General features: G+C 42.9%; 1 protein-coding gene across 2 annotated transcripts in view; it reads left to right on the top strand.

Moving 5' to 3' along the window:
• Positions 1-10495, top strand: part of SMAD2 (SMAD family member 2) — a 68252-nt gene extending 57757 nt beyond the window's left edge. For both annotated transcript variants that reach the window (XM_075840862.1, XM_075840855.1), the window contains 7 exons: positions 313-447; positions 3183-3257; positions 3698-3751; positions 6239-6451; positions 6541-6678; positions 7381-7525; positions 8940-10495. In XM_075840862.1, the coding sequence (XP_075696977.1) occupies positions 313-447; positions 3183-3257; positions 3698-3751; positions 6239-6451; positions 6541-6678; positions 7381-7525; positions 8940-9063 (884 nt within the window). In that variant the 3' untranslated portion in view covers positions 9064-10495. The remainder of the gene's footprint in view (positions 1-312; positions 448-3182; positions 3258-3697; positions 3752-6238; positions 6452-6540; positions 6679-7380; positions 7526-8939) is intronic.
• The last annotated feature ends 3333 nt before the right edge of the window (positions 10496-13828 follow it).

The raw sequence follows: 13828 nt of genomic DNA, 5'->3' as shown, positions 1-13828 counted from the left end.
GGGTGGGAGTTAGAGGGATTTGTGGATTTTATGAGTCTGTGGGATCTTAGAAGGGATGAGGGTATATTCACACCCAGCAGATTTGTTGCAGAAATGTCTGCAATTGTCCCATTCATCTGAATGGGGTTTGCAGAAATCCACGAAACTGCTGCGGAAACCACCCCATTCAGTTGGAACAGATTTTCAGTCGCATAAAGTTCTGCAACAAATCTGCCGTGTGTGAATATATTCTTGGCGCTCGATTTATTTCTGCGTACAGAAGGTTCATCTGTCTCTGTCATGCTGTGATGTGATATTCTCTCTCTCCTGTAGTCTTACCGCCTGTTCTGGTGCCGCGGCACACGGAGATACTAACAGAACTTCCTCCGCTTGATGACTACACGCATTCCATTCCGGAGAACACTAACTTTCCAGCAGGAATCGAGCCCCAGAGCAACTATATACCTGGTGAGGTCATGACGCTTGTTGGTAATCTACAGACCAGAGTCTCTTGGGAAAAATGTACTGGCTTTGCTAATTGGAAGTTAAAGATCAATTGACACTTCTTCCTGAAAGTTGTGGGACTCATAATAGGGGGAGTTATAGAGGTCCCCTTTTTTTCTTTTTTTTTTTTGTTGCATACTGCCATTCTATTCCGCAGTCTGTGTAATCGATCCCATCAGTCCCTCTCCACCAGGGCCCTTTTACACAGGCCAATGATCAGGCAAACAAGATTTCATATGAACGCTCATTCACAATCATTGGCCTGTGATCAGCCGATGAATGGGTAAACATTAGTTCATCAGCTGATCTGCTTGTTTACGTGGCCAGCAAAATGGTCGCTAGTCGGCAGCAAATCTCGCTGTGTAAACAGAGTTGTGATGCTGACATATTGGAAATGTATAAGGAAAAACAATCGTTGTAACGACCGCTCGTCCCCAAACATCACCATCGCTGCTCCTTGTGAAAGGAGCAAATAAGCGCCGATCATTGAGCGGCGCTTGTTTTCATGGCCCATGTTGAGCACCGAAAAAAGGTTCCCTAGTGAAGTTCACAATCTAATCTGCCTGGCTCAAACACCCCACAATAGGGCCAACCTCATAGTAAGCCAATTATACTATTGGTATGTTTTTGGTCTGCTAGAGAAGCCAAAGGAGAATATACAAAATCAATGTAGATGAAACCTCTGGCCAGATCTGAACCAGTGTTGCTGCCAGACAACAGGCTCGCTACTAAGACGCAGTACTATAATATTATCACAATACTTTGCAGGGTTTCTGCTCATGCTTTCCAATATACTTGTCGCACAGCCACTAGTTAATTTAAAATGTGATGGCAGCCAGTGCCTGCAATTGCCTATAGTCACTCCGTTCCTGCAGGGCATTGTGCTATCGGTGTTTGATTAAAAAAATGATATAAGGTCATTGCTATTTATGCAGTTCCTTAATTCGTTCTTTAAATCTACCTATCATTAGAATTTAATGTACTTCATTATACATTACATGTAAATCTATGAAACTTTGCAGTCAGGGGAAAAAGTGGCATCTTCCTCGCCTTCCAGCAGCCTATAGTTTCCCCTTTCCCTGCCTGTAAGTTCACACATCTCCTCAGTTCCCCAAAAATATCTGTTTACAGCAAAGCATTAACTAAAGAAAGGGAGGAGGGAGATGCAGCTGCAGTTTGTTTTGTGTACAGAGCTTGTTGGTGTTTATCAGCTGTATCAATAATGGGATTTCAATGTAAAACAGAGGCTACGCAGACTCCGTATTTCATTTCTAATCTTCCTCTCTGATTCATCTGCTTTACTACTTTTCACGTTTTGTTTGTTGCATCCCTCGTCTTTCTATCAGCTCATTCTAAATGGTGACTTTATAGCGAAGACATTTCTTTTTGGTGAATTTTCTTTCAGAAAGTAACAAAAGGATGAATACAGAATCACTAACATTACAGAGCAGTAAAGCATCAAACAAGATAAAACAGAATAGGGGGAGAAAAAGGAAAGGGTAGGGGATTCCGCTTAATGATGATCTAGAAACATCATCCGAAAAATACAGAGAATATCTTTCCGTGTTTCTATCTCAAGCAACGTTTTCTAGACAAAGATGAGATCCGTAGACAAAAACGAGTCGACTAGCTCTGATTCTTGGAAAGTCAGCCATTTTTGCCATATCTTGAGAAAATGATCATAGTTTCTACATCTAAACCAACATCTTTTAAATGATACAAGTTTCCATGTACCAACCTGTTATTGAGGGAGTCCTTTTTCCATCCATTGGCAAGGAATAAGCAGTTTTGCAGTATTTAAAGAGGCTCCGTCACCACATTATAAGTGCCCTGTCTCCTACATAAGAAGATCAGCGCTATAATGTAGGTGACAGCAGTGGTTTTTATTTTTTTACCACGTTATGAGCGATTTTAGATTTATGCTAATGAGTTTGTTAATGCCCATCTGGGCGTGTTTTACTTTTAGACCAAGTGGGCGTTGTACAGAGGAGTGTATGACGCTGACCAATCGGTGACCAATCAGCGTCACACACTTCTCTCCATTCATTTAATCACTTAGAATTTGGTGACAGAGCCTCTTTAATAAATTTAATGTAAGTTCAGTGTTGATGTCACAATTTTGAGTGTCAAAGTTTCATGAGAATAAGATTAGGTGTCAATTTTATAGATGTTGATTTAGTAAATAGTTTTTCACATTTTCTCTATAGTATTCCAGAATGGCTTAAAGAGGCAGTGTACCCATATGTGAGACATGTTCCCTATTTCTGTACCACACTTACCATTAAAATGATGAAAACCCCATTGTATGAACATAAAATAAACCATCCAAACTTTACCCTATTAGAGAAGGCGTTTGAAATCATCACAAACACAATTCATAGTATAGAAATAAATACTTTGGAAGACTACGGAAAGCATTTATTAACAAATCCCCCCTCCAAACTCCATTTCACTTTATGATAAGCTTCTCACGAATGGTGCTCTTCGTCCGTCCTATATAAACAAATGGGAAATAGAACTAAACACCTCCTTTAGTGATGACCAAGTTACTAAGATTCTCAATAAAGTTCTCTATACATCTGTCAACACTAGAATACAAGAACTCAACTATAAACTACTGTCGAGATGGTATAAAACACCAGAACTATCATATCTAAGACATTTCTAACCTATGTTGCTAATGAATTCTGTTTCTGCAGAAACTCCACCTCCGGGATATATTAGTGAAGATGGCGAGACTAGCGATCAGCAACTTAACCAAAGCATGGACACAGGTACCCAAATCTTCCGTGTGATTTGTAAGGAAGGATTTATAGTTCTGGAGGAACACGTGGCGAATGTTCCATTTTCTAAATCTAAAATCCAGTTATCTTAGTAAGAGTTACAGCGGCCGGACAGATGACCCCATGTGTGAGATCGCCGCAGCTGGACTAACCCTAGCGTCCCGGCGGTATTTCGTTGCTACTATGCGCAGACCGCTGTGATGTGATGGCTACGATCACGATGGGATGAATGTCATTGGTGGTTGTGCAGCCCCTGCCCGCCAAGTAATGTTATGATGAAGAATTGCAACGGGGAACTGAATTCCTGTCGTTTCTGTATAATCATGTGCAAAGAACATGTAATGGATCGCCTCAAATATGACCAATGTATGTGACCTGGATTATCTGTGACTGGAAGTCGTTAAGCCTTGTTATGTTTTTTTAATTTACAGGCTCTCCAGCCGAACTTTCTCCTAGTACACTTTCTCCAGTCAATCATAACCTAGGTGAGTTTGATATGTGGTACCATGCTAGCTATACGCCTTTTACACGTGGATTGTTGTTGAAGTGGAGTATTTTACCAAATAACAATAACGTGTACAGGATAAACAAAAGCAAACCTTCCGCATACTGCATTTTACTGATTAAATGGATCAGTCAAAAATAAGGGCACGTTTTGTGTGGTCTCGGTACGCGTTTACATCAGTTAAACAAACCTTTTCGTTCTTTACACCCTGATGTAAAAAAAAGTATCCAAATGTAAAGCTGTCAAATGTTTGCCAAAAGGACCCACTTTTGGTATAAGCTGCCCCTTTTTTAAATCTTTGGGAACAGTAACATCTGCATCTGTAGAAATGGGGGGTTTTTGCTTTTTGTATGTGGTCAGAATATCTGAAGTCAATTTAATTACACATAAAACATTGCTGGAGAGATTATACAGGCAGATTAAATTACTGTTTTAGGCCTCATGCACACGACCGTATTTTTGTCCACCCGTAAATACTGGCGTAAATACGGGTCCTTGGTCACACGTTTTTAACCCGTATTGCACCAGTATTTACGGACCCGTGCCCGTAAATATGGGTCCGGTGTCACCCGTATTCCACCCGTATTTACGGGCACGTTTTCGCTGCAAAATTACACTGCAGTAATCGGCAGCCCCTTCTCTCTATCAGTGCAGGATGGAGAGAAGGGGCAGCCCTTTCCATAGTAAAAGTAAAAAGAAATTCATACTTACCGGCCGTTGTCTTGGTGACGCGTCCCTCTCTTGACATCCAGTCCGACCTCCCTGGATGACGCGGCAGTCCATGTGACCGCTGCAGCCTGTGATTGGCTGCAGCGGTCACATGGGCTATAACGTCATCCCAGGAGGCCGGACTGGAGGAAGAAGCAGGGAGTTCTGGGTAAGTATGAACTTCTATTTTTTTTAGACGTTGATCTATGTTGTGTTCGGTAGTCACTGTACAGGGTGCGGAAACAGTTACTGCCGATCGTTTAACTCTTTCAGCACCCTGGACAGTGACTATTTACTGACGTCGCCTAGCAACGCTTCCGTAATTACGGGTGCGCACACGTAGTCACCCGTAATTACGGGAGCCCCATAGACTTCTATGGGCTGCCCGTGCCGTAATAACGGCCTGAAATACGACATGTTCTTTATTTTTCAACGGCCCGGGCACCTTCCCGTAAGCATACGGGGAGGTACCCGTGGCCAATAGAAGTCTGTGGGCCCGTGATTACGGGCGTTTTTACGTTTGTGTGGATGGGGCCTTTATCTGTGTTTTTTTTTAGATGAGATTACTGTGCAAAAATTTACGTTTTTGGAAAATGTAAAATAGCCCATTACAGGGAAATGTAAACTGTGGAGATGTCTAAACTCTGAAGGGAGCCCAACCAATGTTCAGCTCTTCTAGCATCTTGGATTTCGCTGAGATGTTACCGGAGCAGTACCGATCCGGTCACAAACGCTTCAGCAGACAGAAAACTGCAAATCTGTCAGCATGTTACTAAAACTAGAAGTGGCGGCTTGTTGTCAAGGAGATTCTGACTGCGTCTCTGCAAATGGAAAGTTTCCATAAAAGATGTATTAAAAGGGTCCTAATGTAACCCTGCAGTGCTTACACTTCTGATATTCACGCTGTTAGGGCTCATGCACACGACCGTTGTTTTCTTCAGTGTCCTATATGCTTTATTTTTTGCGGGTAGCATACTGAACCATTCAGTTCTAAAGGGCCATGCGCACTTCCAATTTTTTCAGCAGATCCGTGTGTTCGTTCCGTGAAATTATAGAATATGTACTATTCTTGTCCACGTTTGCGGCCTGTAGCATCCATTCTAGAATAATGGGTCTGCAAGAAAAAACTGGACACGGAAGCCACTTGGATCCGTGTTTTGCGGTGCGCTAAATAGAAGCGGTCGTGTGCACGATGCCTTAGTCTCTTGCCACTACCATGACCTCTTGTGGCTGGCAGGGGATGTAGAACATACTGACAGCTGCCTCCTTGCTGCAGGAGGTCAGAGCGGAGACGCTATGTATGTATCCTAATCCTTACAAGCATCTTCTACCTCTCTCTGTAGCTGCTGGTAGCCGAAGTTTTACTGTGTATCGGAACGCGTGAGCACTATGCATGAAAACCAAGTTAAATGGGACCTGTCGGCACATGCATGGTGTCCTATCTCAGGGCGCAGTAGACCGATGTGTTCATGAGATGAGCAGTGACTGATGCATCTCATCAATACATCGGACCCCTGCCACCATCCCAGTACAGTTCGGAACTGCAGATTAATAGAACAGCAAACACCATAATAATGAAACACACCATTCTCCTGCTGACTGTTTCCTTTCAGATGTGTGTAGTTTGTTTATTGCTCTCCTTCAGAAGTTGTACCTTCTCATGGTGAAGTCACTTCGATTTTACTTTTACGTGTAAGATGTTCTCGGTTTTGCTCTCTGACTTGATGCCTCAGTTTATTTTATTTTTTTCATCCTACAGATTTGCAACCAGTCACTTACTCTGAGCCAGCTTTCTGGTGCTCCATAGCTTATTATGAGCTAAACCAGCGAGTTGGGGAAACTTTTCATGCTTCACAACCTTCACTCACAGTTGACGGCTTCACAGATCCATCAAATTCTGAGCGATTCTGTTTAGGTTTACTGTCAAATGTGAACCGGAACGCCACAGTGGAAATGACTCGGCGCCATATAGGTATTTTGATCAATAACAGCTGAAAAAATGGTTTATTTAATTTTTCTTTTGGATTTCCCCTTTAAACACCCTGTTCTCTGGTCTCCTAGGAAGAGGAGTGCGGTTGTATTACATTGGGGGAGAAGTATTTGCAGAGTGCCTAAGTGATAGTGCTATTTTTGTCCAGAGTCCTAATTGTAACCAGCGGTATGGTTGGCATCCAGCAACAGTATGTAAGATCCCCCCAGGTAAGTACAGCTCCAACTCTAGAGGCCCAGTTCACACTGTGTTTTTGGGTGCTGATTTTGATTTGTAAGCTGCTTTGGCATCCGTGAGGTAGAGGTGTTTTTTTTTTTGTTTTCCTGGGTGGTTTTTGTCTGCTTGTGGAATTAAGAGCATCGTGCCCTAACTTGGAGCGTGGATTTTTTAAAAAAAAATTTTAATACATTGTTTTTTGCATTTGCTTGATTTATAAAATACTGCCTAAAAACGATGTCAAGAAAAGCGTAAAAAAACCGCTTGCATTTCAAAAACTGTTTCACATATTCGTAAGGTATTTGGAGACAGATTTTTTTTCTGCTTGCCAAAAAGCGCCGTGTGCACATACCCTAAATGAAATAAATAACTTAAACGCTAAGGATACATGCACACGCCAAGATTTTCACACGGATTTAGCCGCGCAATCTGCATTGGAATCATTGTTTTCTCCTTGCCGTTTACCAAGGAGAGGTCAATCTGTTGGTATGATTTGCTCTCGAGTCATGCTATCACTTTTTTCCTCATTCTGTTACTTTGGCTGTGTTCACATGTACGTTCTGGCACCATTTCACAAAATGATGGCAAAACCCAGTTTGAACATGGACCTGCAGCTTTGTGATATGTGTTTTTGTCTTTTTGTTTCTTTTCTTCACCTTCCTCTGTTTGTTTCTCGTCTTTATCTCTTCTCATAGGCTGCAACCTGAAGATTTTCAATAACCAAGAATTTGCTGCTCTCCTCGCTCAGTCTGTGAACCAGGGCTTCGAAGCAGTTTACCAGTTAACCAGAATGTGCACCATCAGAATGAGCTTTGTAAAAGGCTGGGGTGCCGAATACAGGTAGGCAATCAGACATGAGGGCTTGTACAAGCCACTGTTACTTGCGCAGAATTGCTCCATTGTTTTAGATTTGTCTGTCTTAGGCCTCATGCACACGACCGTGTTTTTGCGGGTGAATTGCGGACCAATTCATTTCTGTGGGCTCATGTACATGACCAATGTGTGCACAGTCTGTGATTTGCGGGCGGCCCGCGGATGACACTCTGGGCCATCCATGCCGCAATCAAGGGCCGTGCACACGGCTATGGTCGTGTGAATGAGGCTTTAGTCCTGAGGTTCATTAAATGACTGAATACTTCTTATTATAAAAAATAAAACGAATAAAAAAAACACGTACACTGTAACTGACACGTTCTAAAATCCTTCTAAAAAGGATTGACCCTTGTCAATAGATGCTCTTCTGTGACATGTTTGCACAATAGAAGCCTATGGGAACGTTACAGTATTTCTAACGTAGTTATTAGTGAACATTGAAGTTCATACATTAAAATGATTATTTAAAAATGTGGTTCTCCGCTTTGGAAAATCCTTTTATTTTTATTTTTTTTAGATGGTCTCGCAACAGTAATCTTATCACAGGGTTTCTTGCTGCTTGGACCCCCAGCAATCAGCTGTGATCTGTTGGGGAAACCTGTCAGCAAGTGTTCTATTTACCTGCAGCGCCACCACAGGAGAAATGAAGCATAAGGGCCGGTTCACATCAGCGTTCGCTTTCCGTTCAGGGGTTCCGTCAGAGGTTTCCGTCGAGGAGCCCCTTAACGGAAAGTCAAACGGAAACCACAGCTTCCGTTTGCATCACCATTGATATCAATGGTGACGGAAACATTGCTAATGGTTTCCATTTGTCACCATTCCGGCAGCTTTCCGTTTTTATGACTGAATCAATAGCGCACTAGACTGCGCTATTCCGTCGAAAAAACGGAAACCATTAGCAATGTTTCCGTCACCATTGATATAAATAGTGATTCAAACGGAAGCTAAGGTTTCCGTTTGACTTTCCGTTGAGGGGTTCATCCGACGGAAACCTCCGACGGAACCCCTGAACAGCAAGTGAACGCTGATGTGAAGCGGCCCTACAGTTGTCATTGAAGTTAGTGGGCTGTTCATGTAAAGTGATGGGTACTCTAGAACCACTCCACTTTTGCTGCACAGCCCTACTCTAGTTCATAGATTGTGTTGGTATTGCAGCTGAGTCCATGGGCAGGTGCGGTCATTTGTCCACCTCTTCTAGTGCTGCTATCCTCTTCTAGTGCTGCTATCCTCTTCTAGTGCTGCTATCCTCTTCTAGTGCTGCTATCCTCTTCTAGTGCTGCTATCCTCTTCCACTGTTTAGATGCTGCACTTTACATACACATAAATGCATTTTTCCAGTGCTTTGTCCTTACAATCCTCCTGTTTTGTTTGTTTTTTGCAGGCGGCAGACAGTTACAAGCACTCCCTGTTGGATTGAGCTTCACCTGAATGGACCTTTGCAATGGTTGGACAAAGTGTTGACTCAGATGGGTTCTCCTTCAGTCCGTTGTTCCAGCATGTCCTAATGGGGACCCCTCCTTTTTTTTTTTTTTTTTCCATACAACCTATGGGTTTTAACCCTGAAGTCCTGAAAACAGACTTACAATACAGCTCGTCTGTCATAGTATTTGTGTATGGTCCCCATGAACTGTTTACAATCGTAAAAAGAGAAAATACCAAGAAGCAGCACTTGAGGTCCCATCAGCTTTGAAAGCACCTTGTTTTCCAATCATCCCACGAAAGAAAGTGCAGTGTAAAGTCACTCCTTACCGGGAAGCTATATTTTAAAAGGACATGTAATGTATTATTGGACATATAGCGGAACGAACGGTTTAACGATAACATGTGTAGCCCCCTTACGTATTTGTCATGTATAGTTAATCTGTTCTGCTGTTATACGTTTTTAGATCCCAGATAGGTTTTGTCTGCTTTCTTATTTTAGTTGTTCCGAAAATCCAAACATTGGTTAAGTTTTTCCATTATTATTATTATCTTCTCCTTAGCCTATCTGTACATTTTTTCTTTCGTGCCTATTTTATAACTTTTTATGTCGCATCCGCTTGCTCGATTTCTTCACTTCGTCCTCTCGCTGTAGCTACATAAACCTAGAACCATATTGCTGGCGTTCTGCAGCTTCGGACAACGATCAGCGACTACTTTTGAAAGGTTTGCACCTTTTTTTTTTTTTTCTTTTTAATCCATTTTCGCAGCGTAGACCGATCAGACGGTGAAAATAAAGGAAGATGAAATTTTTACGTGCATGTTATTTTGAACCCTTGGACACTACATTTTGCACCCTATAAAAACTTTTAGAATTATGTTACGGACATGCCATGTTAGGGACGGGTTGTGTAGTAAAGGGTACTCAGAATTAAGTGTACATGTTAGTAACATACAGTACTTGTTCTGTAGCTGTCTGTCATCCTTTTTATAAACGTGACAGTGTCAGACTTGCCTTCTCTATCTCTCGCTATCACCTTGGACTGTATCAGTGACACTAGTGTACTTTGTAAGTACCTCTAGTGGAAATCATAGGTTTTCAGCACCATTAGGCTGTTTCTCGGGCAGTGATGGATCATGGTAGACGTTACACTGTCCCGCTCTCAACTGGTCATCATTTCAGGGTTCCGTCTACAAACTACAGAGTGGACGCCGACCCAGAATGCCTTGCGTCCAGTTAAGGAACTCCTGATACGGTGCCCTGTTATGGGTTTTTGAGAACTGGACCTGAGAACTGCTGTACTGCATTTATTGCAGTCCCAAAACCAAAAAAAATAACACACTGATGTTAAACAGAAAGCCAAACCATTGAACTGTAACTGGCAAAGCATTTAACATTTGTGAACTAGTTTTACCAGTAGATTGGTGTATTGGTAGAACTTGTGAACTTGACGTAAGCTTTGTGCGTGTTGCATTTGCCGAGTATGTGAATACACTAATAAAAAGGATCAATTCTCACATGGTGTGGTGGTGTTTCCTGAGAACCGCTAGTGCATTTCTATTCTGAATGAATTAATATTTCATTGTCAATACTGTATAAGGTTAATTCATGGAAAACCACAATACAGATGTAGTTGAGCTGAGTGGGTCAACGTCACAGAGCTGAGCTTATCATTTAACATCTTGTCGTATAAATTCTTTTATTTTCAGTTTTCCAATAAACAAAACACGGTAATGCAAACATCTACAGCACAAATATCTGCTCGCAGGCCAGTATAATTCCCACATTTAGTGGAAACAGAACAATAGCGTACATCTGATACAGTACTTGAAACAGACGCCTTATGCACCCTGAACCCGCAGCCATGCACAAAGGTGGATAGGCATAACAGAGGAGAGAGGAAAAGGAGGGAAGAAAACTCACAATGCCCCCTATGCCTCAGGATTATATCATGAAGCCATAATATTCCTCGACAGAAGATTGGAATCTGACCCAGTGATACCAAGTTTTGAGACATTTAGCATGGGTCCCTATCATCGATGCCGTGAGATCCTCCATTCTCGTAATCTCCTGGATCTTACCGAACCACATACCAATCGACGGAGGGCTAGTTTGTCTCCACAGCGCCGGGATACACGCTCTAGCTGCATTCACCAGATGGTGAACCACAGAGCGACGGTACATAGATAATGGCGCCTCGCACAGATGGAGCAGGAAGAAGGCCGGTGTACGCGGAAGGTGGAAATCCGTGAATTTGGAGGAGATACGCTCTATACCAACGCGATAAGATCTTAAATCCCGCCTCCTGAAACCTGCTAGCCATGGAGGATTTATGTGCCATTGTGAACAAATCATTTAACATCTTATGGTAATATGTGATTTTGCGAACCTACAGTGCCTACCTTCAAAGAATTATCACAATGCACAAAAAAAAGCAAATCCAAGACAAATTCAGCTCTGCTATATTTGTAAATCGTATTTGTATCACATTGTGCCGGTTAAAGTGCAGGTTAAAGGTTGTGTACACTTTTGCAATCCTTTCCTTTTCTCCAATTCATCTAAAAAAAAGAAATAAAATGAAGCAACTTTGCAACAAGCCGTGATTTTAAAATCTATTTCTTTGTATATACAGCACCTATGCAGACGTATGTGTCTCCGGGGTTACAGACTACAAACAAACCCTATGTAGTCTGATCCTGCAGTCATATGTTAATATTTTGCCTCTTGCTAACCTACTCCTGAGCAGGTATCTAGGGTCAATGTTGTTCATAGACAGCAGGGTCTATTCCTAAAGGCAAAAAATAATGCAACGGCACTCTGCATTCGCTAAGGCTTCCTTCACATCTGCGCTATGGTGACGTTCTGTGGTAGCTTTCTGTCGGAATGGAGCCCTGAAAGACACAAACGGAAACCATAGCGCATCAGCATTGATTTTAATGGTGATATATCCAGTGCCAGTGGTTTCCGTTTGTTTCCGTTGTGCAAGGGTTCTGACGTTTTGACAGAATGAATAGCGTAGTCACTACAGTATTGATTCCATCAAAACGACGGTACCCGGCTTGGCCGGCATACTTGATGGCCGCTTAAAACTTGTGCTCCTGCACACCAGAGCTCACTCGAGACCTCTAACGCACCTGCCAGCGACTTGAAAGCTATCCCCAACAAGGGGAATGTTATGTGCAGGAAAAAACCTGGGAGAGCGAAGACCAGCAAGCCGCTGAAGCACTTTTTCTTCTCCAACGGAGAGAACAAAGATGGCGCTGGCTCCCGGCCGACACAGGAGGGGCCGCCTCTCCAGCAGGTACATTTGCATCCCAGCCTTAGCAGCAGACAGACGGAGCCAGTTCTCCCTGAATGGGGACTGGAACTCCCCTTCGCCACAGCTCCTAGATACAAGGGGGGATTCCTCACCTACCGTGCAGGAGGAGAGAACCTCTTCATCACTCCACCCTATGCCTATGAGCACTCCTCTATCTCCATTAGAGACTCCTCAGCAACTTTCTTCCTTGGCTGTTAACCCTGCCAAACAACGGCAACGATTTAATGATGCACTTGTGGAAGATAGCCATACTGCTACTTCTCTGGTTATGTCTGACTCCCAAGATAACTTCATGGCTTTTCAGACTTCAGATAAGATGGTGTCTGAAACGATTCTTAAAGCTATGCTTCTGGCACTCAGGGGCTCTCTACATGTGGACTTCACAAATATCATTGCACCTCTTCAATCCTCCCTACACAGTTTGGGAGAGAGGGTTTCACACGTGGAGGCCAAAATGGAGTCCTTTGCATCGGCCCATAATGATGAGTTGACTCTCATAACTCCCTGGAGGAGAAGATCTCCTTGCTGCAGGCAAAACGGACAGACCGTGAGGAAAGGAATCGCAGAAATAATATCAAATTTAGAGGGATCCCAGAATCTGTTCCTAATGTGGAACTTAAAGGCTATTTACAGCTATTCACCAAACGCATGCTACCAAATAGCGCTGAGTACGAATTTTGCATCGATAGTGCTCGTAGGGTCCCGAAACCAAAAAACTCTGATGTTCTTGTCCGATATACTTTCTTCCATGTCAAAGAGGGCTTGATGGAGAAGGCGAGGAAACAACAACCACTTCCACCGCCATATACCATATTGAAGTTGTTCACTGATTTATCGGCGGCTACGCTACAAGCCAGAAGAAATTTTGCAGATCTCATTTAGTCTCTGAGAAAACGTTCCATACTCTACCGATGGGGCTACTGATCAATCGGGCCGGAGCCATATCTGTCATTCCTTCAGCCGAAGAGGGAATCTCTCTTGGCAAGTTGGAACATTCCAGTGGAGCGGTCCTCCCCGTCGTTTCCAGCAAAGCGGAACACTCCACGTCGTATACACGAAGAATGGACTGTGGCGGGCTAAAGCTCATTTTAAGCCGCTACTGTTACCCTCTCTGAGTGAGTTCCGGTTGTAGTTCTACGTTACTTTCGTTTTTGCCCCGTACTAGTGGTCCTTCTTGATACCACTCCACGTTCGTGAGGACATTTCTTGTGACCTTACAGCCTTAAACTGATGTTTGTTGGTTTCTTGTTTGACAATGCCTGTTGTCCAGATAGGATTTAGCAAACTTTTTTTTTTGTTTATTGTGTACTTGTCTATCTATGTACATTGATGTTTTTCATATGTAATATGGAACAGTTATGGTATTCCCTCTTTCTAGCTCCACCTACCAGGACGTTTCTACTATCTTCATCCGCCTTAAAATGCATGGTACTAAGCTCTTAAGATTATGTCCCTTAATACTAGGGGTTTGAACGGCCCCTTTAAATGGTCACTCCTGTGGAAGGAGGCTACCCAACAAAAGTCCGACATT

This window comes from Rhinoderma darwinii, chromosome 1, assembly GCF_050947455.1.
Source record: "Rhinoderma darwinii isolate aRhiDar2 chromosome 1, aRhiDar2.hap1, whole genome shotgun sequence".
Lineage (NCBI taxonomy): Eukaryota > Metazoa > Chordata > Amphibia > Anura > Rhinodermatidae > Rhinoderma > Rhinoderma darwinii.
The sequence above is the reverse complement of the archived record's forward strand: the minus strand, read 5'-3'. Positions and strand labels throughout refer to the sequence as shown.